General features: G+C 35.1%; 6 protein-coding genes across 9 annotated transcripts; 2 read left to right on the top strand and 4 right to left on the bottom strand.

Annotated features, from left to right (window-relative positions):
* Window positions 1-1,219: 1,219 nt before the first annotated feature.
* On the bottom strand, window positions 1,220-3,007 carry LOC105953603 (L10-interacting MYB domain-containing protein). The gene is made up of 3 exons (XM_012977275.2): window positions 2,819-3,007; window positions 1,947-2,323; window positions 1,220-1,852 (listed from the first exon to the last, which is right to left on the bottom strand). Exons 1-3 carry the CDS (start codon window positions 2,943-2,945, stop codon window positions 1,364-1,366), a joined length of 993 nt encoding a protein of 330 aa, XP_012832729.2. The 5' UTR covers window positions 2,946-3,007; the 3' UTR covers window positions 1,220-1,363.
* A 48-nt stretch (window positions 3,008-3,055) lies between these two features.
* On the top strand, window positions 3,056-4,540 carry LOC105953594 (Glycosyl hydrolase superfamily protein). The gene is made up of 2 exons (XM_012977265.2): window positions 3,056-4,294; window positions 4,376-4,540. The coding sequence occupies exons 1-2, from the start codon at window positions 3,143-3,145 to the stop codon at window positions 4,421-4,423; spliced, it is 1,200 nt and encodes a 399-aa protein (XP_012832719.2). The 5' UTR covers window positions 3,056-3,142; the 3' UTR covers window positions 4,424-4,540.
* A 1,897-nt stretch (window positions 4,541-6,437) lies between these two features.
* Window positions 6,438-8,725, bottom strand: LOC105953601 (putative sugar phosphate/phosphate translocator At3g11320). Its single transcript, XM_012977273.2, has 4 exons — window positions 8,040-8,725; window positions 7,248-7,351; window positions 6,912-7,140; window positions 6,438-6,688 (listed from the first exon to the last, which is right to left on the bottom strand). Exons 1-4 carry the CDS (start codon window positions 8,487-8,489, stop codon window positions 6,536-6,538), a joined length of 936 nt encoding a protein of 311 aa, XP_012832727.2. The 5' UTR covers window positions 8,490-8,725; the 3' UTR covers window positions 6,438-6,535.
* Window positions 8,726-12,906: 4,181 nt separating this feature from the next.
* SYP81 (syntaxin of plants 81) lies at window positions 12,907-16,889 on the bottom strand. Of its 3 annotated transcripts, none has more exons than XM_012990231.2 (8): window positions 16,503-16,889; window positions 16,168-16,274; window positions 15,861-15,944; window positions 15,645-15,749; window positions 13,990-14,133; window positions 13,623-13,889; window positions 13,324-13,455; window positions 12,907-13,122 (listed from the first exon to the last, which is right to left on the bottom strand). In XM_012990231.2, exons 2-8 carry the CDS (start codon window positions 16,243-16,245, stop codon window positions 12,979-12,981), a joined length of 954 nt encoding a protein of 317 aa, XP_012845685.2. In that variant the 5' UTR covers window positions 16,246-16,274; window positions 16,503-16,889; the 3' UTR covers window positions 12,907-12,978. The 3 variants fall into 3 exon arrangements, with proteins under 3 accessions (XP_012845685.2, XP_088675947.1, XP_088675948.1); XM_088819821.1 differs by having other exon boundaries at window positions 16,168-16,271; window positions 16,503-16,879; XM_088819822.1 differs by having other exon boundaries at window positions 16,168-16,317; window positions 16,503-16,875.
* A 1,195-nt stretch (window positions 16,890-18,084) lies between these two features.
* Window positions 18,085-19,586, top strand: LOC105965664 (uncharacterized). 2 transcript variants are annotated; one of them, XM_088819820.1, is made up of 3 exons: window positions 18,085-18,237; window positions 19,163-19,429; window positions 19,462-19,586. In XM_088819820.1, exon 2 carries the CDS (start codon window positions 19,166-19,168, stop codon window positions 19,400-19,402), a length of 237 nt encoding a protein of 78 aa, XP_088675946.1. In that variant the 5' UTR covers window positions 18,085-18,237; window positions 19,163-19,165; the 3' UTR covers window positions 19,403-19,429; window positions 19,462-19,586. The 2 variants fall into 2 exon arrangements, with proteins under 2 accessions (XP_088675946.1, XP_088675945.1); XM_088819819.1 differs by having other exon boundaries at window positions 19,163-19,586.
* A 683-nt stretch (window positions 19,587-20,269) lies between these two features.
* On the bottom strand, window positions 20,270-22,802 carry PROT2 (proline transporter 2). The gene is made up of 7 exons (XM_012990230.2): window positions 22,471-22,802; window positions 22,148-22,372; window positions 21,645-21,739; window positions 21,375-21,564; window positions 21,151-21,275; window positions 20,847-21,062; window positions 20,270-20,756 (listed from the first exon to the last, which is right to left on the bottom strand). Exons 1-7 carry the CDS (start codon window positions 22,592-22,594, stop codon window positions 20,379-20,381), a joined length of 1,353 nt encoding a protein of 450 aa, XP_012845684.2. The 5' UTR covers window positions 22,595-22,802; the 3' UTR covers window positions 20,270-20,378.
* Window positions 22,803-24,689: the final 1,887 nt, after the last annotated feature.

Genomic DNA, 24,689 nt, shown 5'->3' with positions numbered 1-24,689 from the left:
AAGGATGTTTTCAGCGTATATGAAGGTAATTTTATATAAAAAAAAATTACAATATTCAATGACGACCTTTATTATTTATTATTTATATGTTTTGTTATTCCTCATTTGTAGGTTTATTTTAATTGTACTACGAACTTGCCATGGACTTCGCTCACTATATATCATGAAGGTAATTCTTTTACAATGGTTTTATGCCATTAAACAATTATATTGGTATTGTTTTGTAACAATTTACATATTTCGTATGACCATTGTACAACATACGCAGGTCAATTGCATTGTATTGGGTTCGTTCCATGCGTATAGGGAGGTTGGTATCAAACAAAATAACAGTGATTGTTTGGATCAAATGCAATATTTGAACGTTCATATGTCATTGTGGTTGCTAAAATTTGGGACCAACGATATATTCGCTCTGTGTTGTGGAAATTTAAACCTTCGATGTTTAGTTTTTTCATTTATTTCGGCTTATTTCATCACTTCCACAATACAAATTACTTATTTTTCTTTAATATTTTTTTTGGATTACATAACAACAATTAATCTTACTATTTCGAGAACCTTTTTTAATATTCAATATTTGTTTTACGATGAATACCCCGTGCATCGCACGGGTGCAGTACTAGTTCTCTCGAAACAATACATAAAAATCTTTACACTTTTAGCTCAAACGACAAAGATAATTTATCTCACAACTCTTTCTCCTTGTATATCTCAATATTAAATATAACTTCTTTCAAACATCATCATGTCACTAGCATTTTTTGATAAAAATGTTGAATTCTTACAATTTATAAGTCCAGCAAAAAATATGTAAATATATTTATACTACTGGCAATTTTCAACAAAAATATAGAATTCTTACGATTTATAGTTTATTACGATTTACAAATTATAAATTTAGAAAAAAAATATTCAATTTGATTTGTAATTTTCAATAAAAACATAGATATCTTCCAATCTATGGTTTGTTACGATTTACGAATTACTAACGAATCAAGTTTGAATACATATTTTTGTTTGATAAGGCACGTGCTTCAGCTCGAGATCAAGCTTGGCTGAAAGAAAATGATAAATTACTTACGTAACGATCAAATTAGCCTAACACTATTTTATTCGACTCGACCAAAGCCCGTTCGAGCTCAACTCGGTAGCTTGCAAGAAAATATACCAACGGGAGTGCACGCTAGCACGGAAATCTCCATAATAACCACCACCGTTCAGCAGATAATTTACTTTCATCGATCGAGAAAACAAGCATATTAAATGTCGAGCAGAACAAACGACTAGTTGCTACTTGCTTTCGCATATTGTACAAAAAGAGCAGATACACTAATTAACTATTCCCTTACGAAAGGAGTTACTAATTCATCGGCAAAGAGTTACTCGATTGCAGCCTTTCTAACCATGCAATCCTCGTGCTCGACTTCTTCAAGTTGAGGAAAATTTCCCTATATTCCTTCTTCAAAAATATATCCAACCCAAATAAATAGAGCTCGCATCCTTGCTCCAGTTCTTCGATCGAATCCAGGCCCTTGATGCATTCCTCAATGCTGTAGCTCAATTTCTGTGGTGGAGATTGCACGGTGACACCGCTTCTTGATTCTACTGCATCATTACCATTCCCAACCATTGGCTCTTCTTCCACATGCATATATGTATTATTTCCCGGGTAATTATTATGCTTCCTAACAACACTAATAGGCTCTGCTCTCGTATAACAACTGATCTTTCTCGCACCACAATTTCGTCTTTTTCTCACCCCATAATCTTCAGCCCCGCCAAACACAATGTCCAGCTTGTCTGCAAATAGGAGCTCCTTCGATCGAAACTGTGCGGCGTCTGGATTTTCCTGTAATTAAAACCATTAATAAAAAAATAGTCCCGAACTTATAGTATTATACCATTATTATTAACATAAGAAAAATTAAAAGAGATGTACGCACTCGTATATATTGATCCCATTCTTGTTCAGTGGCTCCAAAGCTTCGTTCGACTGGATCCCATTTAAGCCAGTCGGTGGAAACGAGATCGTGCCAGATTTTCCAGTTTTTCTTGGTCATATCCCAGTGATTCTTCAGCTGAATTCTTTCGTATTTTACACCTGTTATTGAGTGAAACGAACCCAAAAGATTATTCCAGCCATTTTTAGTCAAATGCGTGCCTGGTTTATTTCCTATCGATATCTGCTCGAGGCACAAGTCGATGAACAATTCATGATTCTCGGGCGTCCAACTGGCTTTTACTTGGTTGATTTTTTGCTTCCCGGAATTCCTCTGGCTTCCCATTTGCAAGCTCCGTTTGTTACAGCCACAAGCGAAATCTGTACGAATTAAGTCGAGTTAGAAATATACATGATTTACGATTTAGTTCCGAATTCCAATAACCTTACTATAATTCATCTAAAGAACATTACCCTGTAGACAATTGACATTAACATTCAAAATTCCAACATATTCCAGAAGATGAATTAACAAAGGATCGAATAATTATCTCTGTCTAAACCCTAAATCAAAAATCCCTAAAAACAACAAGAAAAATAAAAACAGTAAAAATGAATTTGTAGCACATTTTGCCTGAGCACATTTATTTACAGTATTCCAACTATTGAGCATGAGAGATTGCGATTCCATCACGAAATCAAATACGGTAAAACGGGTAATCAGAATTCACCAAAACATAATTTACCACACAAAAAAAATGAAATAAAACCATAAGAAATGGGAATCAAACAAGGTTAAGGAAATATTCAGAAAAATCATAACTAAATTGAAAAAGAAAAAAAAACGAAGGGATCGAGAAGAAGCAGCAGACTTACCATTCAATTTGGGGATTTTAGGGATTGAGAAAACATCGGCCTGAGAGAAATAGCTAAATATAAATTTTACTTGTGCATTTAATTGGAAAGAATCGTAAAAAAAATAAGAGTGCTGAGCTGGCACCATCTCAGTGGCGCCTCACCATACGCCCCCCTGCACAAGCACACACCGTATCTTTCTCGTCTCTGTAACTGAATTTGCCGTTCGGCGGCATCAAAAACCACGCACAAGTCACAACACACTACTACTAAAAAAACCCCGCCATAACACACACACTTGGACGGATATTTCTCTCTCTAACTCTCTCTCTCTCTCTCTAAGGAATGATGCCTTCTCTCCTTCTTCACACCGCCATCCTCCTCCTCCTCCTGGTCTCCGCCGCCTCCGCCACCACCATCGGCGTCACCTACAACGCATCCTCTCCGAAACTTCCACCGCCGGAGCACGTCGTATCTACTCTCCAGTCCCGCGGAATTTCCGCCGTCCGCCTCCTCGAACCAACCCCCGCCGCCGTGCGCGCCTTCGCGTACACCAACATAACGCTCCTCCTCTCCGTCCCCAACGACCTCATCCCCTCCTTCGCCGCCAATCGCTCCGCCGCCTCCGTCTGGCTCTACACCAATGTCCTCCCCTACCACCCTCGCGCACACATTTCACTCATCTCCGCCGGCTCCGACGTCATCACTTCTGCCGCCACCTCCAATCCCGACCTCGATCCCTCCACCGTCCTCCTCGCCGCCATGCGCAACCTCCGCCTCTCCCTCCTGGACCTCGGAATTCGCACCATACCGGTCTCCACCACCTTCTCCTTCATCGACATAATGACGACGTCGTTTCCTCCCTCCGCCGCTGAGTTCCAGGAGCCAATCGGTAATTTGATCCTCCATCCGCTGCTCCAATTTCTGGAGGAAACCAACTCGTCGCTACTGGTCAATCTCTACCCTTACAACATGTACCGAATCAACTCGGAAATTCCGATCGGCTTCGTCCTGTTCCAGGAGCATCCGTTTAATTTCCGAGACGATTTAATCACCGGAGTCCGGTACCGGAATCTGTTCGACATGATGGTTGACGCTGTCGTAGCAGCCATGACGGTCTCCGGTCACGAGAGTATTCCAGTAATTGTGGCGGAGACTGGGTGGCCGAGCGAATACGAGGCTCGGGCGGCCGGAAATTATGCAGAGATGTACTTAAAGGGGCTGATTAAACACTTGAGATCTGGTTTGGGTACACCTTTGAGGAAAGAAGGTGTGGCCGAGGCATACATATACCAGCTGTTCGATGAGGTTGATTCGAGCTACAACAATGGCAGGAATGCAACAACTGCTTCTGCTGCTGCAATGATTGGAGGTGCAGAGGCAGGGCAGCATTGGGGGATTATGTATCCCAACATGACTATGAAGTACAATGTCGATTTCTCTGGTTCGGCTAATGGAAATGGAGTAAGTTCGGTGCAGATGGCTGTTGCTTTTCTGGTGAGTGTTCTGCTCTTTCTTTAGTACGAAAAATTGGGTGTTTTTCATTTTGGCTGAATTGGGGAATGATAATATGCACAGGTTACTTTGTGTTGGTTTGGACTGTTTGTAATCTTGGCGAACAGCTGAACATAAAACTCTTGTTACTGATATTGTAAAGGCAAAAGTTATGCTGTGATCTGCTTTGTTGGAATCGATGTGACAATGATCCGTTTATGCTATTGAATTTTTTTTGTTGGAACACAATATTAAGTGTTTGATTGGATTAATGTTTGATTGTATGGATGCTAGATTAGCTTGCGTAAGATTCTGCTTTATTAGCTGTCTTGGATCTTGATGGGGATGGAAAATTAAAGTCCCTTGTGCAATATATGAACATAGAATACAGTAGTTTTCCTATCGGTTGTATCTTTTAGCCTGATTTACCATGAAAATGCGCTTATTCACAGTCTCGTTTTCAACTTATGATAAAGAATTCATTGAGGTTACATCAAATTTCGAACAGTTTTGTACCTATTTGGAACTATCTTTCAAATCAGTATAGTGTATTTCGGAATCGACTTATTTCAAATTCTCAACTATAAATCATTTTCGGTCGTATTTTGTATTATTTCATCAGTGCATTCCAAAATCTTGTGAACTTAAAGTAGGAAAGGATATATATATATATATATATAGTATTTAACAATGCATGCTGCAGTGTTGTTTTTTTATTATAAGCGCGGTGCTCTGTATTATCGGATGGAAAATGAAGTTACTTAATGAAAATTATGAAGGGAAGTTTGCCACATGATTATGAAGGTCGCTCGATAGCATTTATATTTCTTGTTCAGGTAGTCGTCGTTTATTTGTTCCGCTCTTAGTATTCTTGTTGGCATTGCCAAATTAATCTTAGTACCTAGCGATTTTAGGGTTTTTTCTTAAATCTGAAAATGTGACAGTGAACAGTTTCTTTCTCCCAAAGATATTAAGGGTTTTTTTCTTAAATAAAACGTTAATCCCGGCATCGATGATTTGGTGAATTATATGAATGAATTGTTGCTAGATTAGCTTTTTATTTATTTAATTTTTTATTTTTATTTTTGATACTGTTATAATGGAGTTTGCAGTTGCCATGGGTAATTAATTTCTTGTTGAATCTTGATGGGGGTGAAAATGCAATTGTGCTATGAGTTAAGAAACATACTAGTTTTTACTAATGGGGAAGGATCAGATATTCAGATGCATTTTGTATTTTGTAATTTGTATGTTGAAATGTTGTTATATATGCCATGCAAAGTTTACATGTAATTTTCTTGAATTGTTTGATTTTGATATTTGCAAAAAAAGATAATTAAAAGGTCAACGAGAGGTTAATTGGGTCAATGTGCCATTGATTTTGACTCTTATCGATGTTGTTAAATAATCTTGACAATATTTATATACTCAAGTTATCAACCACTTGATATACTATGTTTATTGAAATCAGTATCAATAATTTGTTTGCATATTTAAGCTTAAGAATCTTTATTTTTTCTGAACATAGCTGAAATTTATAAAAATAATTAAAATTGAAAGAATTGTTTAAAAGTACATTAGGATGCGTTTGGATTTAAAGAATTGTTCAAAACCAACAAACTCTGCATTTTCATTTGATAGAATGATTTGGATTTAAGAAATAATTAATTTGCTTTTAAAGTTCAGTCAACAGAAGAAGAAAAAACAAATTAAATATGTAAAGAGTAGTGCAGATGCCAATGGGGCACAGACAAGTTGAACACAATCATCAATCTGTTTAGGAGAAAAGCATATATCATTTAACCACTTATCAAACATAGCTACAAATTGATAGAATTGTGAATTTTTTTTCACTAATCGTTTAAAAATAAAAAAAAATAAAAAAGAAAGAAAAAAAGAAAAGCATATATAGTAACAAGATGAAGTATAGGGCAGATTGAGCCTTGCTGAAAGAATATATATATATATATATATATATATATATATATATATATATATATATATATATATATATATATATATATATATATATATATATATATATATATATATATATATATATATATATATAATGGTAAAAAAGATGTTTCTTTTGGTGACTCCAAACTAGAAAAAGTTAATAAAACTTGTGGTGACTCAGCTAATATTGGTTCAAAAGCCTCTGTAAGCCGCTTCGCTTCGCTTCTCTTCTCTTGTCTTCTGGGCCGAAAATACACAGATGATGTTGACTGGTTGGATTTATGATTATTTAGTAGTAGTTCTTTTCTTGGCTTCACTGTAGAGGATTACACCGAATACGGTGAGAGTATAACCGAGCATTCCAGTGACAGAAACGGGGTTCCTAAATATCAATATTGATATTACTACTGCTACTGCCCCTTTTGCATTTCCAAGCACCTGTAACAAATCCCATAACCTTGTTATATTAATCCATCTCACACAAGACTGGTTAAAAATTAAAGCACACAACAACAGTTGGTAAAACTAACAAGAATTAGTGCTTATTCAGACTCCAGTTTCGAAAAACTTAAATGTGCCAACAATATACTCTGGGGCAAGACTAGCGACACCATCTTTTCGAACATATAACAACTATAAAATGGAGAGTAAATAGTTATACCTGAAGAGTTAAAGCGCTGGTGTGCTTTGTCACCAAAAAGTTGGTCAAATTAACGAAATACGCAAGGGCGGAATTGAAAAGCAGTAACCAGATAATTCTGACATCTTCTCTTGCCAAGGCCAAAGTGATACCGACGACATTTTCTTCCATAAAGAGTGTTGCTGGAAGTAGGACTACTACAGCAATAGGAGCCATGTATAGCAGCAGATTCATTGAATTCAGTTTCTCCCTTCAACACAAAAATAAATAATTCTTTTTTAGGATCTACTTGCGATGATTTTACAAAAGAACTCCCTGCCAGATTGTTTAATAATTAAAAAAAAAAACAATTATTACCCTTCGGAAGAAAGCAAAATACCCTGAAGGACAGACTTGAGTGCCCTAGCAGCAGTTGCGCCGATACACATGAGAAATCCAAACAAATGGAAACTGGGCTCACCCTTCACCAATCAGAGAGGGTGAATATCAGAATTTAACATTTAATTTCCTGGAACATTCCAAAACAAATACTCAGCTACTCCGTGCATATCACAATCAAGAACTATGTTGCAATAATCAATCACCTTTTTACTTAAAATACAACTTCCATTCTCAATAAAGCAGTTAAAGAAAACACAGTCAATCCTATTTCAATCTCTCACAAACCAATCTCCACTAGTACGAAAAAATTTACGTTGAGTGCACAATCCACAAACACATGAACATATCTTATATCTGCCTAATAAGGCCCCGTTAGGTTGCCAAGATAAAATTAGCCAAGATAAGATCAAATAATCTAATAAGAACCCAATTATTTTATCAGACCCCGTAACGTGCAACAAAAAAGCTCCCTCAAAACATGATAACATAATATATGGGAGTCGACCCGGCAAGTTATTGGGATATCAAACATCAAACAAAGTCCAATTATTTAGTTAATCATGGCTAATCTCCCCAACCAAACGAGGCCTACGTCTTTACAACTTGCTATTACCAGTACCACCAATAACTGAATTTCCCAGTAGTACCCATCACCCCATCAATTAAGCTCTAGCGCTCTACACATAGATTCATATCAAATAAAAACACTCCAGATCAAATTAAATTCAAAGAAAAAAAAAAAACAAGAAGAAGAAGAAAAAGACATACCCCACTAGCAATGATAACGCCGGTAACAACAGGTATCAAAGTCATGTAAGTAAGCCAAGCCTCTTTCTTCAAGGTCATGAAATAAGCAAAAACAGCAGTGAAGAAAGGTGTGGTGGCGCCAATCGCCTGATTAAAGCTGACAGGCAAGTACTTTAGTGAAATATTGCCGCTGACAACGGAGGCGCAGAAGATCAAGCTGAGTGCGGAAATCTTCATGAACTGAACCCTAGATCTTATCGTCTGCATCGGGACCATCTTCAACCAAGCGATTGCGATGTAGCTGAGCAGAGAGCAGGCCATCATATGGCACATCGTCAGGAAAATCGGGTACTTGAACCCGTAATTGCTCAGCAGATACTTGTTCAGCAGCAATACCCCAATGTTCGATGAATACCACGACGCCACCAGCCCGATCGTGAACAATCGCCCGCTGGATTTCATCGCCGACATTCTTCCAAAATTTTTTTTTTTTTTTGTTTAAATGGCAAAATTGATTTCAATCGATCGACGAATTGTTGGGGTTGGATTGAGTGGAATTGTGAACGGATCTGTAGAAGAGGGAAAATGAGGGACCGAGATGCATCCGTGGTGGTGGTGGTGATGTGGAATTCGACGGTCCAGATTCAGCGGAAACACATCGGAAAATTGATTTGGGGGAATTCTTTGGAGAGTAGAGTAAAATCCTCTCCAAAGGATTTAGCGAGAAAATGTGGTGGTGGTGGTGGACCGGTGGTGGACCGGCGGTGGTGGTGGTGGTGGGGGTTGGGAGGTGCGCTGTAATACTGGAGTTTTGAGGACGACCGACGAAGAATTTTGTAGTGGAGAGGGGCCGAATGTGGTTTTATTTAATTCAGGGGATAAATAAATAAATCAACTGAATTTATATTTTTTATTTATAATATAATTGGGAATAATATTATTAATCAAATCGAGGAATTAAATTAAATATTTTTTTTATTGATTTTGTTTGGAAGATTTGGTGAGACGTCTTTGGTAGAGTTGTGTGGGAGCAACTTCTACGTACGTATTAAAAATATAATCATCCGATTAACCTATCATTAATTGAATGTGGCATTTAAGACATAGTTATTTATATATTTAAATTTTGATTAAATATTTAATGCTGATGGTTGGAGTAAATATTTTTTGTTACGTCAAATGGAGTTAAAGTGTAAAAACTAATTTAACTCCATTTAGAGAAATAATAAAAAAAAAAAAAAACCGAATTTCAAATATTGTAATTAAAAATGAAATTAGTTCAATTAGAACTTTTTTGATCGAAATTGAGAGGATCCAAAATTTTCATTTTTCTATCACTTGTAATATAAAATAGATAATGGTATTGATATTGCAAGCGTAATTTTTGGAGAAAAAATAATCTATTTTTTCTTTTAGAAATTAAAATTGAACTGCAATCCAGAAATTAATATGTACTTCAATTCCGTTTTCAGAAAATTCAGAAATCAAGACAATGTTTGGAAGCGTTTTGGATCTTATTTTGATTTCATTTTGAGGAAATATGTTTTGGGGGAATAATTTGAGAATGAAAGTAATGTTTGTTTGTATTTTGGAAGGAGACAAAATACACTGTAGAAGTCAAATCATGTATAAAAGTGTTAGAAAAAAATATTTTGAAGAAAAAAATTGAAAGTTGAAGCCATGTTTATTTGTTTTTTAGTGAAGACATTTTTTACTGTAGCAGTCAAATCATTTTACTGTAGCAGTTACATCATGTCTGAAGGAGAGAGAAACTTTTGAAATTATTTTGAGAAAATGATTTGAAAAGTGTAATAAATCCCATTTTGTTTTGGGGAAACAATGAAAACAAAACAAAAATGTATCTAAACATAGCCCAAACTTTTCGAAATTTGAAATAAGAAAAAATATTCTAAATCATTAAAAAAATATTATATCATAATAGGTGGAATTCTGAAAATTCGTTCCAATTTCAACCGCTATAAGTGGGGGTTGGACTTCACTTTGTTACTTTGTGTTTACTATTGGGGAAGTTCTCCGTAAATAATTGAGGGCTTTTTGCATAAATAATTGACGGATTTGATATAGATTTCCGATCTTCGCATGAGAACCTGCTAACTGCACAAAAATGGAGGGTCTTTATTCTTTAACATGTTATATCAATTATTGTGTTAGCGTAGATATAAAACAATTGAAACGTGTGTAAGGTAGATAGACGTATATAATTGGATACCATTCGAAAAAATTTCATCAGGTGTAATATAGAATAAATCGAGCATAGAGTCACTATGCCCATAAATAGAAGTTCATAATTTGGTAAGTCAAAGTTTTGTTGATATATGTTTGTTCAAAAGATAATTAAAAACAGAAAAAAAAGGATCTGCTGATATCTTACCAACAATGGAGGAAGACATTTCACATGCCAACTAATGCATGATGAAATTTTAGCCTCGTAGCTGTTTAGAGTTTAGACCTATAATTAATATGGTGATAAACGGAAAACAAAATTAAAAAATAAGTATAGTTAAATTTCTATAAATTAATACAGTCGTGATTAATAAAAAAAAATTATTTAACAAAATATTAAATTATCGAATTAATCATTTAATACATTTTTACCAAGTTTTGATCTGAAGAAATTATTATTGGAGCGAGGTTATTGAAGTTTCACGGTATAAAACTAATTTACTAAGGTACAACAGTAAAAGTACAATTGCATGCACAAAAGTACTCGTGCATAAGTGCATTCGTAAAAACGGTCATGAAAACACGAACTACAGTACTAGGATATGAATATGCATCAACAAACATGCACAACAACACTCACTTAAAAAAACATGCACAAACGGACACGTACAAAACCATACACTTAAGTACTCGGGCAAAAGTGCATTATCAATAATTCTAATGAAAACACGAACTACAATACTAGAGCTTGAATACGCATCAACAAATATGTACGAAGCTCTCGCCCAAGAAGACATTGTTGAGTATAAAAATTACACTGAATACGTTTACTTTTACGTAAATTTTTTATTTAAATAATTATATTTATGATTGAATTGGTAGAATTTGAATTTTATACTCAATTCCCATCCTCTAAATAATATGCTCGATATAATATTACTAATTTGGAAAGCATTTAGTATAATTTAAAAAAAAAAACATTATTATTTATCTACTGTCTTCTAACTTACTTAGAAGTTGAGAATATTAGTTAATGTGTCACGTCTTGCAGAAGGTATACGTTTGTCAAAGGTCACAACTCATAGCAAAGAAAAATACTACTCAATCATTGTTATTTATTATTTATAATCATTGTTACCACGTAATTGTTTATTATTATGTTTATGGGAAAATGATATTGAAAGCACACCGGCCTCAAAAAGTATCTAGTTTTTTTATCCAAGATTAGAGGTGTATACTAATCGAGTCAAGCCGGTCACATGTTTATTCGAGTTTGGTTAAATTTTTATCGTGCTTTCAAAATTATGTTTGAATTTGATTTGATAAACAAGCAAGCAACAGACTTTAATCGAGCATAACACAAATCAAGTTCGAATAACTTGGTTTTTTATAATTCTATTTTTCTAGTCAAACTCTAGCTCGAGCAGAGTGTCATAATTTATCGAACACGCTGTGTTTAACACTATTTCGTTATGTTAACAAACGAAGCTCAAGTGAACTTCTAATGTCAATCTCAAATAGAACACTAAATAGTTTTCTTTGATTTCAGCCATGACCAAGATAGATCAGATCAGGCAAAAACAATTTGAGATCTGAACATGACAAGTTCTGAACCTTTGACCTTTGCACTGATATGATAATAAAGTCAGATGCAGCTCTTCTAAATTAAGATCGGTAAAGTAAACAACTAGTTGTGAATTCAGAAAGACAAAGCAAATATGGGTTGTTTTTCACATTGGCACAAGTCTTAAAATTTTTAATAAATATGTCTTTATTTTAGGAAAATATATATAAATAGACCAAAATACCCATGTTTACTAATTAATGCAGAAATAGTGTTGGAGAGTTAATAAGAATATAATTGAAATATATGTAATTAATACAACATTGGAATTATAAAGTGACAGTCTCCTGCCCTGCATCTATTGCCATCAACAAGCATTAGTTCATAGCAGCTAGCACCTCTTAAAAAAAAACAGATATTGTGGAACAAAGGGAGTGCATTGAGTAGATCTTCACAATTTATATACAAACAAACGCATGAGCTGAGTCGGCTCGTGAATTCGACGAGCCAGCTCGTGAACTCGATGAGCCAACTTGATAAAAGCTCGAACTCAATCTCGAGCCTGATTATAGTTGTTCGACAGCTCGCGAGCTTCTTATTTATTTATTTAAATAAAAAAAGTAATATTAAATGAATACATATAAAAATTACAAAAAAAAATTATAATATATATTTATTTTTATAGTCACATAGATAATTTATACTGATAAAATAAAGTAATAAAAATTAGAAAAAAAAAAACTAAAAATTAGCAAAATGAGCTGTGCTCGAGCTCGATAAATCCACTTGAGCTTGAGCCTAGAAAATGAAAGCTCGATGAGCATGAGCTTGCAAAATTAGACACGAGCTTAAGCTTGAGCCTGGAAATTTTGGCGAGCTCAATTCGAACTCGGCTCGTACACACCCCTACACACACCCACATTGGTGTGTGTAAATCAATGGTAACAGAGAACCAAGATGCAAAAGAGACCTAATACAGAAATTTCAAACATTTATGGCTCGCAACAGTATTCTTTCTCAAAGTGCAATAACAGCACATATATGATATTTTAAGTTCCATGTCTTCAGCCAAAAGAGCAGATATACTAATTGTTGCATTCAAATTTCCTTGGTTTCGTATACAAAAATCGCAATTTCCGATTTTGTGGTTAAAATTAAACTGAGATACCCCCAAAGAGATTTCGTATAGCATGTAACAATCAATCTTCCGTTTTAATTATACCAATCAAGAAAGAGAATTGAAAAGGTAAGGACAAACAGAAAAAGCAAAAGAAAAGTTCTGCTACTGCTATTCCTTTGGATCGCTTGCGACAACTCTTTATTACCAAGCTCCACGTTCTTCGTTGCTTCAACTGCCTGTTAATTCCGTGAGCAAAAAACAATCAAATTCATCTCCTTGGACGAGACATAACTTATTGAAGTAAAAGAAAAATGAAATAGCATAATTAAGCAGGGATAATGAATTATACTTGTGACATGCTAATGACATTCGGTTTTTTTTTAATAATAATCTCAATTGACTTGCAAAGATCGAATTAATCGATAAATAGAGCTAACCTGCTCATACAAAAACTCAATCTGCTGGGCTTGTTGCAAAACATGAGTGGACATGAGGTGGTTGAGTGCAGACATTTCCACCATCTTTGTTTCAGTTTCTTGAACAGCATCTAACATGCTAGCCAACTCTACCTGCACCAACACGGCACAGACGAAGAAACAAGTTTTTAGAATGACGTAACAATGGCGGAGTTGACGTATAGCTATAGGGGGCCATGACCCCCCACCGCTTAATACAAAAATCCTATATATACAGAGACTTGTATACACAAACTCCTGTTTATTGCATCATTAATTACCTGAAGGGTACGTGTCTCATCATCTAACAGTTGTTGCTGCATCCTGATTGGCTCTGCCTGAACATCTGTTTGTCTGACTTCCGAATTATTTGCTTCTGTGGGCCCCATATTTCCAGTACTAGTGCTTTCTGCATTATTATTAGTTGTGACACTCCGCTTTGGTTTTCTTCTTGGTGTTACCCGATTGATAGCCTCTTGGAAGCGCAAAGCTCTGAGTTGATCAAATTGTGACGTCACTGAATGAAGCTTTTCACTTAAAATCAAGACCTGCAATATGAGCGAAAAGTGATTCACATTTCGAAAAATAAAGCTAAGCAATTTGTTTTTGTTGATGCAAAACAACTCAAATATAAAAGTCTTGTCATACAACTCCGTGTTTATGTGCTATAGTGTCAGCATTCAAATTGTCACTTCTTATTCCAAGCCATCCCTTGGAATTTGCTTCCTCGTCATTTATGCTATTTTTTAGAACGTCTATTTGCTCTTTGCATGCTTTGATGAAGACTGTGACCTGCATAATGTAGGTTTCATTTAGAAACAAGAAGGAAACAATGATATTAAAACCCATGAATCTGTCTGTACAATATATTTGGCAGCAAACAACTTAGTTAAGAAACCATAAAGGCACAACTCTTTGACATAGTAAATCACACAGAGCACCTAAAACTAGAGCCAACAATAATAGGGGACACGTTTTTTGGGCTCCCAATCTACTCTATTATCTCGTTTGTAACAATTAATATGTTCAAGATGGGTTCAGAGAATAAGGGCAGGGGATTGGATTCTGAGAAAGGTGAAGAGTGAGACGTGTCGCAGATGACACTTCAACTACGAAAAACAGAAAGTTCACAAGAAACACAACAAGGCACAGCATGGAATCCAATTGAGGTATGTCTGCTGGACACGATACTATTGAAGATTTTGAAAGAAGATACAAACTAGAGAACAGTAATATATGAGCTCAGATCTATCCTTTCAAAATTACATCGCCACTATATTTTACCCCATTTTATTCTAATCAGTTTATTGCAATATTTCCTCGCATAAGGTGCTCAATAGATAGAGTTACATTTAACATATTAGACACAGAAATGTAAGAGACAACTGTAGCTATATGACTTAATAGTTAACATTTAGTCACTTATATAAGTCGAAATGTGATATGGGTTAACAGAACAGGCCTCCACTATAGCAATTTCAGGAATTGATATTCTTCAACTAAAATTCACTTTATAAATCATAGTTTATATGTTCTACATATAAATTATGTTATACAGTTGTTGGATTGCCAAATTTAAGACTCCAAAGCAGGACCGCTATCCTTGGGAAATTAAAAAAAAAATATCATAGTTTATATGTTCATACTGCAATTAGACCTTTTCAACTATGTTATTACTCCTGGATAGAGTACTTTGAATAATAGTATGAGTGTTAAGAAGTAGAACAGGGAACCTGATAAATATTGATAAAATGTGGATTAATACATTAGGTGGGTGGGAAAGTTACAGAATCAGACGGTTAACAAATAACAAATTTTTAACTTCCACTAGACTACTCTCTTTATATACCCATCGAAAGCATAAAACAATCATATGTACGCATACTTCTCTAGTAAGCAGGGATTAAATTCATGCAGCCAGCAGCCTACTCAAAACTGTTCTATTTCAGAATAATGAGATCAGGAGAAATGGTAGCAATACGCTAAATGCATAACAAGAATATATTTGTAGTAGAACACTCCAACTTAACTTTCTAGCCGTCATTTATGGCTTCTTGAAGGTGTAATAACAAATAAAGTATGAGCAAAACATAAATCACAGACAATATTAAAGCACAATAAAGCACAGTCCAGGACTATAACAATAATTATGCAGAGATTAAAGGTGAAAATCAGTACCTTTAAATAAATAAATGATAATGTCTTTCTTAAAATAAAGCAAGGGGAAGAAGAAGAAGAAGTAGAAGAAGAAGAAGAAGAAGAAGAAGAAGAAGAAGAAGAAGACGAAGAAGAAGAGATCTTACCTCATGCTCAATGCTATCTCTTTCTTGTTCAGTGGTACGGTGTACGTCTACATAATCCTTCTTATGCTTCATGAGGAACTGCTCTAAAGCTCCAATACTTTCAAGCTGATAAATCAAAGTCACAAAAAAATCACTCAAACCAAAAGCAATGTATGTGATAAAAACGTTACTATGGCTGATCTTAAGGTGCTTTCTCGCTACCCAAAATAAATATACCGTTGTTAGTGCAGATTTGGTGAAAGATGATCTTTCCCAACTCTTATGCATGATAAAAGATGCCATTATTGCCGCAGTTTTGGACTGCCAAAAAAAAAAATCAGAACTCACAGGGTGAATATGACATTATGTTCAGAAAATATTACCAAAAACAAGAAACTGAATAACTCTACATAAAAGAAAATTGCAATCAATGGAAAAGGATTTCAATGGTCTTAAAAAATGCTTCAGGAATTGAAAATCAAGAACTAACCAACATACAATGATGAATAAAAAAAAAACAAAAAAATACAGGTAGGAGAAGGACCTCATTGTATCCCAAATTCAATGCTGCTCTCCGCGCAGCATCCTTAAAATCTTCAGTTCTGTCTCTAACTTTTGCCATTCCCTCGAATCCGATTCAGATGGTAACTGCTGTATTATGGATATCAAACAGAAAAGCCGTTGATTGAGATTCCTAATTTAGCAAAAATAAAATAAAATATCCCAACCTAAAATTGGAACATAAAAACAAAGAAAAAACTCTGATATTTAGTGTAAGCATAAAGAGTCGACTGAAGATAGCATAATTGAAATACAAAATGACAATTTCGCATAATGATGAGAAAAAAATAGAAAGAAAAAAAAAACATGAAGAATTACCCAATTCGGCTTGCTAAAAATTTGAAATGAAAAGAGGATTTCGGGGAGGAATTGATTTCGCAGATTGACGGCTGAAGTGATGGACGATGAGGAGGTAGATCAGCGGTCAATTGTAAAGCGGCGGCGGTGCTCGAATTTGAATTTGAGGGGGCGGAGGGAGACGGTGGAGAATAGAGTGGTGGTGGCGGTGGATTTGGTGGGCTCAACCACAGCAAGCACGAAGATCAAAATAGGTTAAATTCACCAGAAATCAAATTAGGTTAAAATGAAGCTCAATTCAATGGCCTGTCGACCGTCGTAACATCGCCGGCGCCGTTGAATCGAGCAAGCACAAAAGAGAGTCTGGAACTCTTTTGCAAATCGTCAAATCTCTATTATAGATTTTTAGTTTATTTGTATAGAAAATATATATAAATAAAAGGGTAAATTATACATAACTCCACTGAGATTTGGTATAATAATAGTTAGACCCCATTTAGTTTTGGAAAATTACGGATACCTCCCATAAAGTTGGTATTATGCTATTAGATAAATTCAACTCATATAACCATTGACTTTTAAAAATAAATATTTTTACTTTTGAAGAAAAAATACAAGAAATCTAATAATTAAAAATAACAAATTAAAAATATTTGCAATTTTTGAATTTTTGTTCCCACGGATGAAAGTATAGAAATTAACAAACTAAAATTAGTATACTAATATATGACTAGTACATGAGTGTAATAAAATATACCTTATTATTGAAAAAAAAAAATTAACTATGAACATCGGATAAAAACAACTTCGAGTGGAGAGAAACAAACCCTAGAATGTTGAAGTGCTGCAATCCAAAATGAAACGGCTCTCTTCTTATATTATTGCAGTGATCAGCTGTCAGTCAAAGTTTCTGAAGAAATATTCAGTGGGAGTAGCAATTTTTGCCCAAAATCCGACATATGGAATAAATCACACTATAGAGTGGCAATTTCTTAAGTAGGAATTCCAATGACATATAGAGTGGCAATTTCTTAAGTAGGAATTCCAATGACATTTCCTGCTTTTGTGATTAAATCTTGACTGTTCACATTCAAATCCAAATTTCAGCCGTTGAAAATGAAGAAAAAACAATTTCCAGCTACATTGTTTGTGCAAAATATGCGGGGCGTCAGAAACCGAACAAAAAGTGCCAATTTGTACATGCGATTTACACCATTCCTATAAACCACATAAACAATACACCATTTATGCAAGTAACTTCATTATCAACTAATATGAAAGATGTGTAATTTGCCACGATTTAGTGTTGAATTATAATTGAACTCCTCTAAAATTAGATACCTCACTACTACTTACCCCCTAGGGTTTTTTCACCGGGCCAGAGTAAAATGGTGATAGGCTAAAGAATATTGTATATAATCTAAAAGATTTCGTTTAGTTTGACACCTCAGAGGGGCGTGTAAGACGATTATAAAGTATGGGAGGATGGACGTAAATACACAAAAATAGGGGTTGTTCTGTAATTAAACATTACATCAGGGGGTTGGTTGTAATTTACCCATTTGTTTTGTTTTTTTTGGTTTGATTTATTATATGCTTTTATTCTCAATAAGGATTTATAAATGCTTTTGAATTACTTGTGGCAAAACCCCCAAATCGAAGATTCTGCAGCGATCAACCAATATTTCGTAATCTTTTCAACACCCCCAAATCCTTCTTCTCCGGCGAACACATCTACTCTGTTCTGTTATTCTCGGTAACATTTTTAAACACATAATTTGTGAATTATTTTAATTTTATGTTATCTATCTCTGTTTGATGAAACCCAGCTTGAATGATTGAATCCATCTTGTTTTCAATATTTTTTTAGTGTTCTTTTATTTCGATTTTACCCACAGGAACTCTCAGATTTAGTGTTTTAAAAAAAAAATCATTTTCTGCATTATTTTTGGGATTTGCTGTTTAGTTCTTGGATACTTAGGGCTAATGGTTTCTACGTATGGATAGATTAGAATGCAGATACACGTTTGATGTACACTTGTATAAATTACGATGAAAATAAATTCTACTCCGTTTCTCGTTTAGTTCGTGGTTTCACCTTCGTTTCGTAAAATTCGGATCCTAAAACCGAAAATCCAAATCTTGATTGACCGAAATCAACTCTTTTGTCAATCTTAGTGGAACTGTTTGGTTTTTGGATTAAAGTACTGCATACAAATTCTTAAGTAACTGCCTTTTTTCCGCATTATAGATACTCGTGTACATCCTAACTGTATGTCAAGTTGTCAGATAAACGGGAACGGTATCTCTAGATTCTCCGTAGATGTGTCTAGCTATTTTACATAATCAGTCAAAAACTTGGTATAGTAGTAGCCAGTTGTGAGTCCAGGAATTTGTTACAGGATGGGCAGCGCCCCCGAATTTTGTGAGAAAATCAGAAAATAGGAAAAGAACAAAAGAGAAAAAAAACAAAATTTCGAGCTTTTTTTTTTTGCATTAATTGGAATTTGGGTGGGCTAATTAATAAAAAATGGGCGGGCTAAATAGATATATAGGTATAATATACGGAGAAAATTATCAATTGAGGGGGACTCGCCCCTGGTAGTAGCATGAAAGTCTATTTCGTGTTAGAAGAGAATCCGTAATAAAAGTGGTATATTAATTAAATTAATATAATGCAGGTAATGGGGCTGTGGACACTGTTAGAGGGATGCCTGCTAATTGCAAATGCACTGGCTATTCTAAACGAAGACAGATTCCTTGCACCGAGAGGATGGAGTTTCCAAGAATATTCCGGGGGTGTTAAGAGAAACTCGCTCAAAGGACAGATTCTCGGCCTTATATACGCTACCCAGTACTTGAGAGTTCCTCTTATACTTCTCAATTTGCTCTGCATTGTTGTCAAAATGGTGTCTGGTTAATGCTAATGCTAATACCGCCTTTTGTTTGAAACGGTGAGTAGTAGGTTTTATTTGTTGGATATTCGTGTGCATTATGCTAATTCTGTTGTGTTGTAACTTGTAAGGGTTTTATATTGGATATTCGTGTTTTGATTGATGCAAGACTGAATGGATTCCGTTCTTAACTGAGTTTTACTTGCTTAAACTTCGTGTTTTCCCTCGATTTGTTTAAGATATGCTCGTGGTATTTCTCAAATGAATATTTTATCATCTGTTCAATGTAACGTTTGTGATAAATCTGCGCTCCTCTCTCTCTCTCTCTCTCTCTCTCTCTCTCTCTCTCTCTCTCTCTCTCTCTCTCTCTCTCTCTCTCTCTCTCTCTCTCTCTCTCTCTCTCTCTCTCTCTCTCTCTCTCTCTCTCTCTCTCTCTCTCTCTCTCTCTCTCTCTCTCTCTCTCTCTCTCTCTCTCTCTCTCTCTCTCTCTCTCTCTCTCTCTCTCTCTCTCTCTCTCTCTCTCTCTCTCTCTCTCTCTCACACACACACACACACACACACACACACACACATGTATTGAAGAATAGCTACTCTCTTGCCTTATTTTCTTCAGATACCTAGAACCAATTCCATTTTGCCCTCATGACTAAAATGTAGTATTCCGTCTATCATGTTTCTATAATTTGTGATCTGGCATTCGGGTCAAATCGAGATTTCTCTCGATTTTGAGGAAGAATGTAATCTCTGTTCGTCATGTGTTCAATTTTAAATGTATAATCCAGAGTGCCAACAGAAACAATTTCGATTTGTTTAAGGGATTCATAGTCTATTAACTGCTCCGACTCCAGATTATGCTCAAACGGGACCTTCCGACTTTCAAATTTCAGGTAGCTACAACTTTCAAATACTTTATATTTATTTATTGAAAATGGGAACCAAACATTAACTTTCATAATAATACAATTCAAAATTCACAAACACCTGACCGAAAAAAATAAATAAATTAAACATCGGCGAAAACATTGTAAGTACTAGAATGCATAACAATGAGTCTCACAGCAGCAACTGCAGCTGCAAGTGATAGACAGCTAAAGAACAATACATTAAGCCAATGCCACTTCTTTTGCAGTGAAGTAAGCTTGTTTCTCTTCGCCACAAGATACATATGATTCGCCAGAATGAACGTTAACGGGAAGGTACTTATAGCCCCCGTTAAGCTCATAAAATCCCCCAAAAACGGCAGCATTGCCGCCACAAGCGTTGTTACCGCTATGTAACCGCCTCTCACTAATATCCTGAAAGACAAATTACGTGGAGCTAGAGCACTTCCTTTAACTCCATATTTTGTATCTAAATATTCGTACGTAGGGCTCGCAAATATCTGGCAGAGAGGAATAAATTGAATTATGTATTAGTTGATTAATATTAATTAATTAGAGTGAAAAAACGATCGATTAATATAATTGCTTACGTGCAAAGAAATGATTGTCTGCAAGATGGCTGCAATATTAGCGGTTGTCTTCAGCCAGACAGGACCACTGACGTTGTTGAGCAAGTATGCTGACGTGTCGGACCCGTACGCCCAATACCCGATGAAAGTAACCGCAAACAAAGGCAAACCTCCAACTGTGAACTGAAAATACAAACCTTTCATCATGTTCTCTACAACCGGTGGTCTCACTGTCGCCTGCCATTATCAAGATCAAGAACGAGTTTCGTTTATTACCATACTTAATTAATTTGTCACAATTAATGATTAATATATTTGTAAATACCTGAATTTCTGGGAGCATCCCGGTATTGAAGGCGAAAACGAGACTTGCTGCAGCACCAATAGTTGTAAAAATCCTGCTTATTTTTGATCCTGGAATGCTGTAATCTCTCGGAGGAGCCTCAATTCCTATGTGAATTAAAATGCATTATTAATAACTAATACTTAGGAATACGTACAATTAATGTTTATCAGAAAAGAAATTAAACGACGAATCGACATACATACCATCTTTAAGGGCTAGAGAAAATGCCACGACAATGTAAATAAGACTAAAAACAGTCGAAAATCCGAGCCAAACACGAAGTGCAGACAAATGGGGTACCGCAATTGCGAAGAGACCACATGCAAACCCGGCTATGACAATAAAGTGTGGAAGCTTCATCGCATTGTCTTGTCTGAAAAGAACATACACCGCCTGCACGTATGTATAAATAAATTAAATGTCGATGAAATCAATCACAGCTAAAATAAAAATGAATCAAGTGAATGAATTACCTTAAAAGCAGAACCGGCTAAAATGACAAACCCGACATTGATCATAAACAAGTTCACATATTGGAGTCCCCATGTAAGAGAATAAGCTTTCTTACCTGTGTCACCAAAAGTGCTTATAAGATGTTAAAAAGAGCTTATAAGTTGTAATTTAAAAAAAAAAGATCTTATTTCTTTTTATAGATAAGTTATTGGAGGCCAAATAAGATATTTTTTTAATAAGTACCTCTAATCCACATTTTTTTTAAGTTTTTATAATGAATAAAAATAGCAAATAAACTCATTATCCAAACATTTTCAAAATTAATTCTAATCAAGATGTAACAGCTTATCATGATCAACTCTTAAAACATCTTATCAGATGTAAGAGTTTATCAGCTGTTTAAAATAAGCTTAGCCAAACGGACCCTTTAATATAAAACAAAGATTTAATAAGAAAAAAATATAGAAATATTTATATCGGAATTATTATTACGATTCATTTATTGGGGATCTGAATCACATACCGTAAATAAATCCGGCGAGGTCTCGGTATCGAATATGGCGTTTGCCGCCGAATTCGTGAAGTTTGGCGATAAGAGAGTTAGCATAAAAGGAAACAATTGAAGCTAAAATAAGGCCAACTACACCGCCAATCCAACCCAAAGGAACCATAACAGCAGCAGAGTATCCCAATACATACGCACTGTTTATCCCACTTGTCAGTACAAATCCAGCTTGAAACCATGAATCTACATTTTCATTAACATATATACATGAGCTATATTAAATTAAATAAATAAAAATAAGAAAACTTGATGCACACGAAACAAAGAAGAAAATAACAAACCATGGCTAATCTGATGAGCAGTGTCTGGAATTTCAACAGAAAAGTGATTCTGATTCTGAATTGGAACTTCAACAGAATGGATTCTTCCATCAACTACGTCGTCGTTTCGTACTCGACCCTCCATTTATTTATTTCACTACTATTTCAGGATCAAGCCCCTATATGTATATATATGTATATGTGTATGTATATGTTCTGTTGGGATTGTTGGAGAAACAGAGCAGCATGATCTTGTTGTATTATTGCATATATCTGATATTTTTGTATTTATTACAGCTCCCACTAACTATGAGTAGGGGGCCTAGTTTTATTTATATATTATTATTTAATTTGTTTTGGTGTGTAGTAGGATCCATATTTGACCTGACAAAATCATTTACTATTCGACTTTATTTGCGCGCGTTGACAAATATGGTGTTTAAGCCGTGTTTCTTAATGTATATTTGACTCAATTAGACGGTTATAGTTTTGCCATATATATATATATATATATATATATATATATATACTGAGTGTGAAAATCGCACTTAATTACATCTACTTTCGGTTTGAACTTTTGTGTGATTTGATACGACAAGTGCGTTCATATGTTGTTCAAATTGACTATGTAGGAAAAATAGAAGAATCCGGATTATAGAAGACTGAGGAGATGAAACGACGCTAAAATCCGAGAGAATCGGACAAAAAATGTCCGTGCTGCCTTATGAGACCCTGTCTCAAGATCGTGAAGGAATCTCAGACCCCAGTCCGGAAGAGAAGAAAAGAATCTTGACGTTCTGTTGCCTCGGACCGCTGTCTCGTTTTATAGCACAATTTCTTAGACTGCGGTTCGAGAAGTTAAGTTACAAAAAAGTTTGGACCCTCAGACTGTGGTCTCAATTTAAGTTCAATTTCTCATACCGCGGTCAGAGAAGTTGTTTGTGCGGAAATTTTGCTAAAAACTTGAAAACTTGGGAAAAAGTTTAGGCATAAAAAGAAGGTTTTCAAGGCAAGTTAAGGGTACTTTTGGGGGTGAAAAATCAGAGAGAACTTGGAGAAAGAAGACGAGAAACGACGACGAAGACTTGATGAATCTTCATCATAGTTTCTCTTTTATCTTTCTTTTTTGAACTCGTGAATTTTACTATTTTAAATTGTTTATCTTTGAACAACATGAGTAGCTAAACTTGTAATCTAGGATTTCATTAGAATTCTATGTGAGAAAATTTATCTATTATGCAAGTTTTATGAGTTATTTATTTCTTCACCTTGAGCATAACTTATTCATGAATCTGATAAATTTCGTGATTTTGTTTTATTAAAGTGATTGACGAATTATTATTTAGAATTGTGTATAGGAGAAATAGAGTTGGAGAAAGAGAGTATTATATCTCTCACGTATATTAATCATATATATAGTTACATGTAGTAAATCCTAACCTATTACACAAGGTAACTAAGAGATATATACTATAATAAATAATGATAATAATAATAATAATAATAATAAATATAAGCTAATACATCCCCGCAGTCGAAACGGGAAATGAGAGAACGTGGAGACTGGAGACAAACTGTGGAAACAGTTGAGTAGGGAGTCCTTTCGTGAAGATATCGGCAAACTGGTAGGCGGATGGGACGTGAAGAACTCGAACGTTTCCCAAAGCAATTTTGTCTCGGACAAAGTGGATATCAATCTCCACATGTTTCATACGAGAGTGTTGAATATGATTGCTGGATAGGTAAACAACACTGACGTTGTCACGGTAGACAATGGTGGCTTTCGAAAGTGGACAGAGCAACTCAGAAAAGTAGGTTGCGTCACCAAGTCGTTTCGGCGACGGCGTTTGCGACAGCTCGATATTCAGCCTCCGCACTAGATCGAGAAATAGTGAGCTGTCGTTTGAATAGTAAATCATAACCCAATTTTATTGTCTGTATAAAAATAAATTGTCACAATTTAAGTACTTAGAAGTAGAAAAATAATTTGCCCCATATGAGTACAATATTCCAACTCGCACAAATCCATTTAATTGCTTGTTAACGATACATGCACTTGTGTACGCGAAAAATCAACAACAATATATGAGTGTTGGACTCTGTAGCTGACCCAACCTTATGTTAGTCAATCTTTATGATCCAGCTTATTCATTCACAAATATAGTTTGAGCTAAATGAAATTACGTTATTGGAAAATATATTGCATCAATTAATTATTGGGTAAATTAAAACAATTCGCT

This window comes from Erythranthe guttata, chromosome 6, assembly GCF_056151865.1.
Source record: "Erythranthe guttata isolate IM_541 chromosome 6, IM_541, whole genome shotgun sequence".
In the NCBI taxonomy this organism is placed as follows: Eukaryota; Viridiplantae; Streptophyta; class Magnoliopsida; order Lamiales; family Phrymaceae; genus Erythranthe; species Erythranthe guttata.
The sequence above is the reverse complement of the archived record's forward strand: the minus strand, read 5'-3'. Positions and strand labels throughout refer to the sequence as shown.

Excerpts from the sequence above, each read along its gene's own strand:
- LOC105953603 (XM_012977275.2), bottom strand. The coding sequence starts at position 2,945 with ATGGTGCCAGCTCAGCACTCTTATTTTTTTTACGATTCTTTCCAATTA. Across the intron at positions 2,324-2,818 it reads TAAAATCCCCAAATTGAATG|ATTTCGCTTGTGGCTGTAAC; the intron begins GTAAGTCTGCTG and ends TAATTCGTACAG. Across the intron at positions 1,853-1,946 it reads AATGGGATCAATATATACGA|GAAAATCCAGACGCCGCACA; the intron begins GTGCGTACATCT and ends TTTTAATTACAG.
- LOC105953594 (XM_012977265.2), top strand. The coding sequence starts at position 3,143 with ATGATGCCTTCTCTCCTTCTTCACACCGCCATCCTCCTCCTCCTCCTG. Across the intron at positions 4,295-4,375 it reads AGATGGCTGTTGCTTTTCTG|GTTACTTTGTGTTGGTTTGG; the intron begins GTGAGTGTTCTG and ends TAATATGCACAG.
- LOC105953601 (XM_012977273.2), bottom strand. The coding sequence starts at position 8,489 with ATGTCGGCGATGAAATCCAGCGGGCGATTGTTCACGATCGGGCTGGTG. Across the intron at positions 7,141-7,247 it reads ATTTTGCTTTCTTCCGAAGG|GGAGAAACTGAATTCAATGA; the intron begins GTAATAATTGTT and ends TTTGTGTTGAAG. Across the intron at positions 6,689-6,911 it reads CCAGCGCTTTAACTCTTCAG|GTGCTTGGAAATGCAAAAGG; the intron begins GTATAACTATTT and ends GATTTGTTACAG.
- SYP81 (XM_012990231.2), bottom strand. The coding sequence starts at position 16,245 with ATGGCAAAAGTTAGAGACAGAACTGAAGATTTTAAGGATGCTGCGCGG. Across the intron at positions 14,134-15,644 it reads GAGATAGCATTGAGCATGAG|GTCACAGTCTTCATCAAAGC; the intron begins GTAAGATCTCTT and ends TACATTATGCAG. Across the intron at positions 13,123-13,323 it reads TTGAGTTTTTGTATGAGCAG|GCAGTTGAAGCAACGAAGAA; the intron begins GTTAGCTCTATT and ends CGGAATTAACAG.
- LOC105965664 (XM_088819820.1), top strand. The coding sequence starts at position 19,166 with ATGGGGCTGTGGACACTGTTAGAGGGATGCCTGCTAATTGCAAATGCA.
- PROT2 (XM_012990230.2), bottom strand. The coding sequence starts at position 22,594 with ATGGAGGGTCGAGTACGAAACGACGACGTAGTTGATGGAAGAATCCAT. Across the intron at positions 22,373-22,470 it reads TGCTCATCAGATTAGCCATG|ATTCATGGTTTCAAGCTGGA; the intron begins GTTTGTTATTTT and ends ATGAAAATGTAG. Across the intron at positions 21,063-21,150 it reads GGATGCTCCCAGAAATTCAG|GCGACAGTGAGACCACCGGT; the intron begins GTATTTACAAAT and ends TGATAATGGCAG.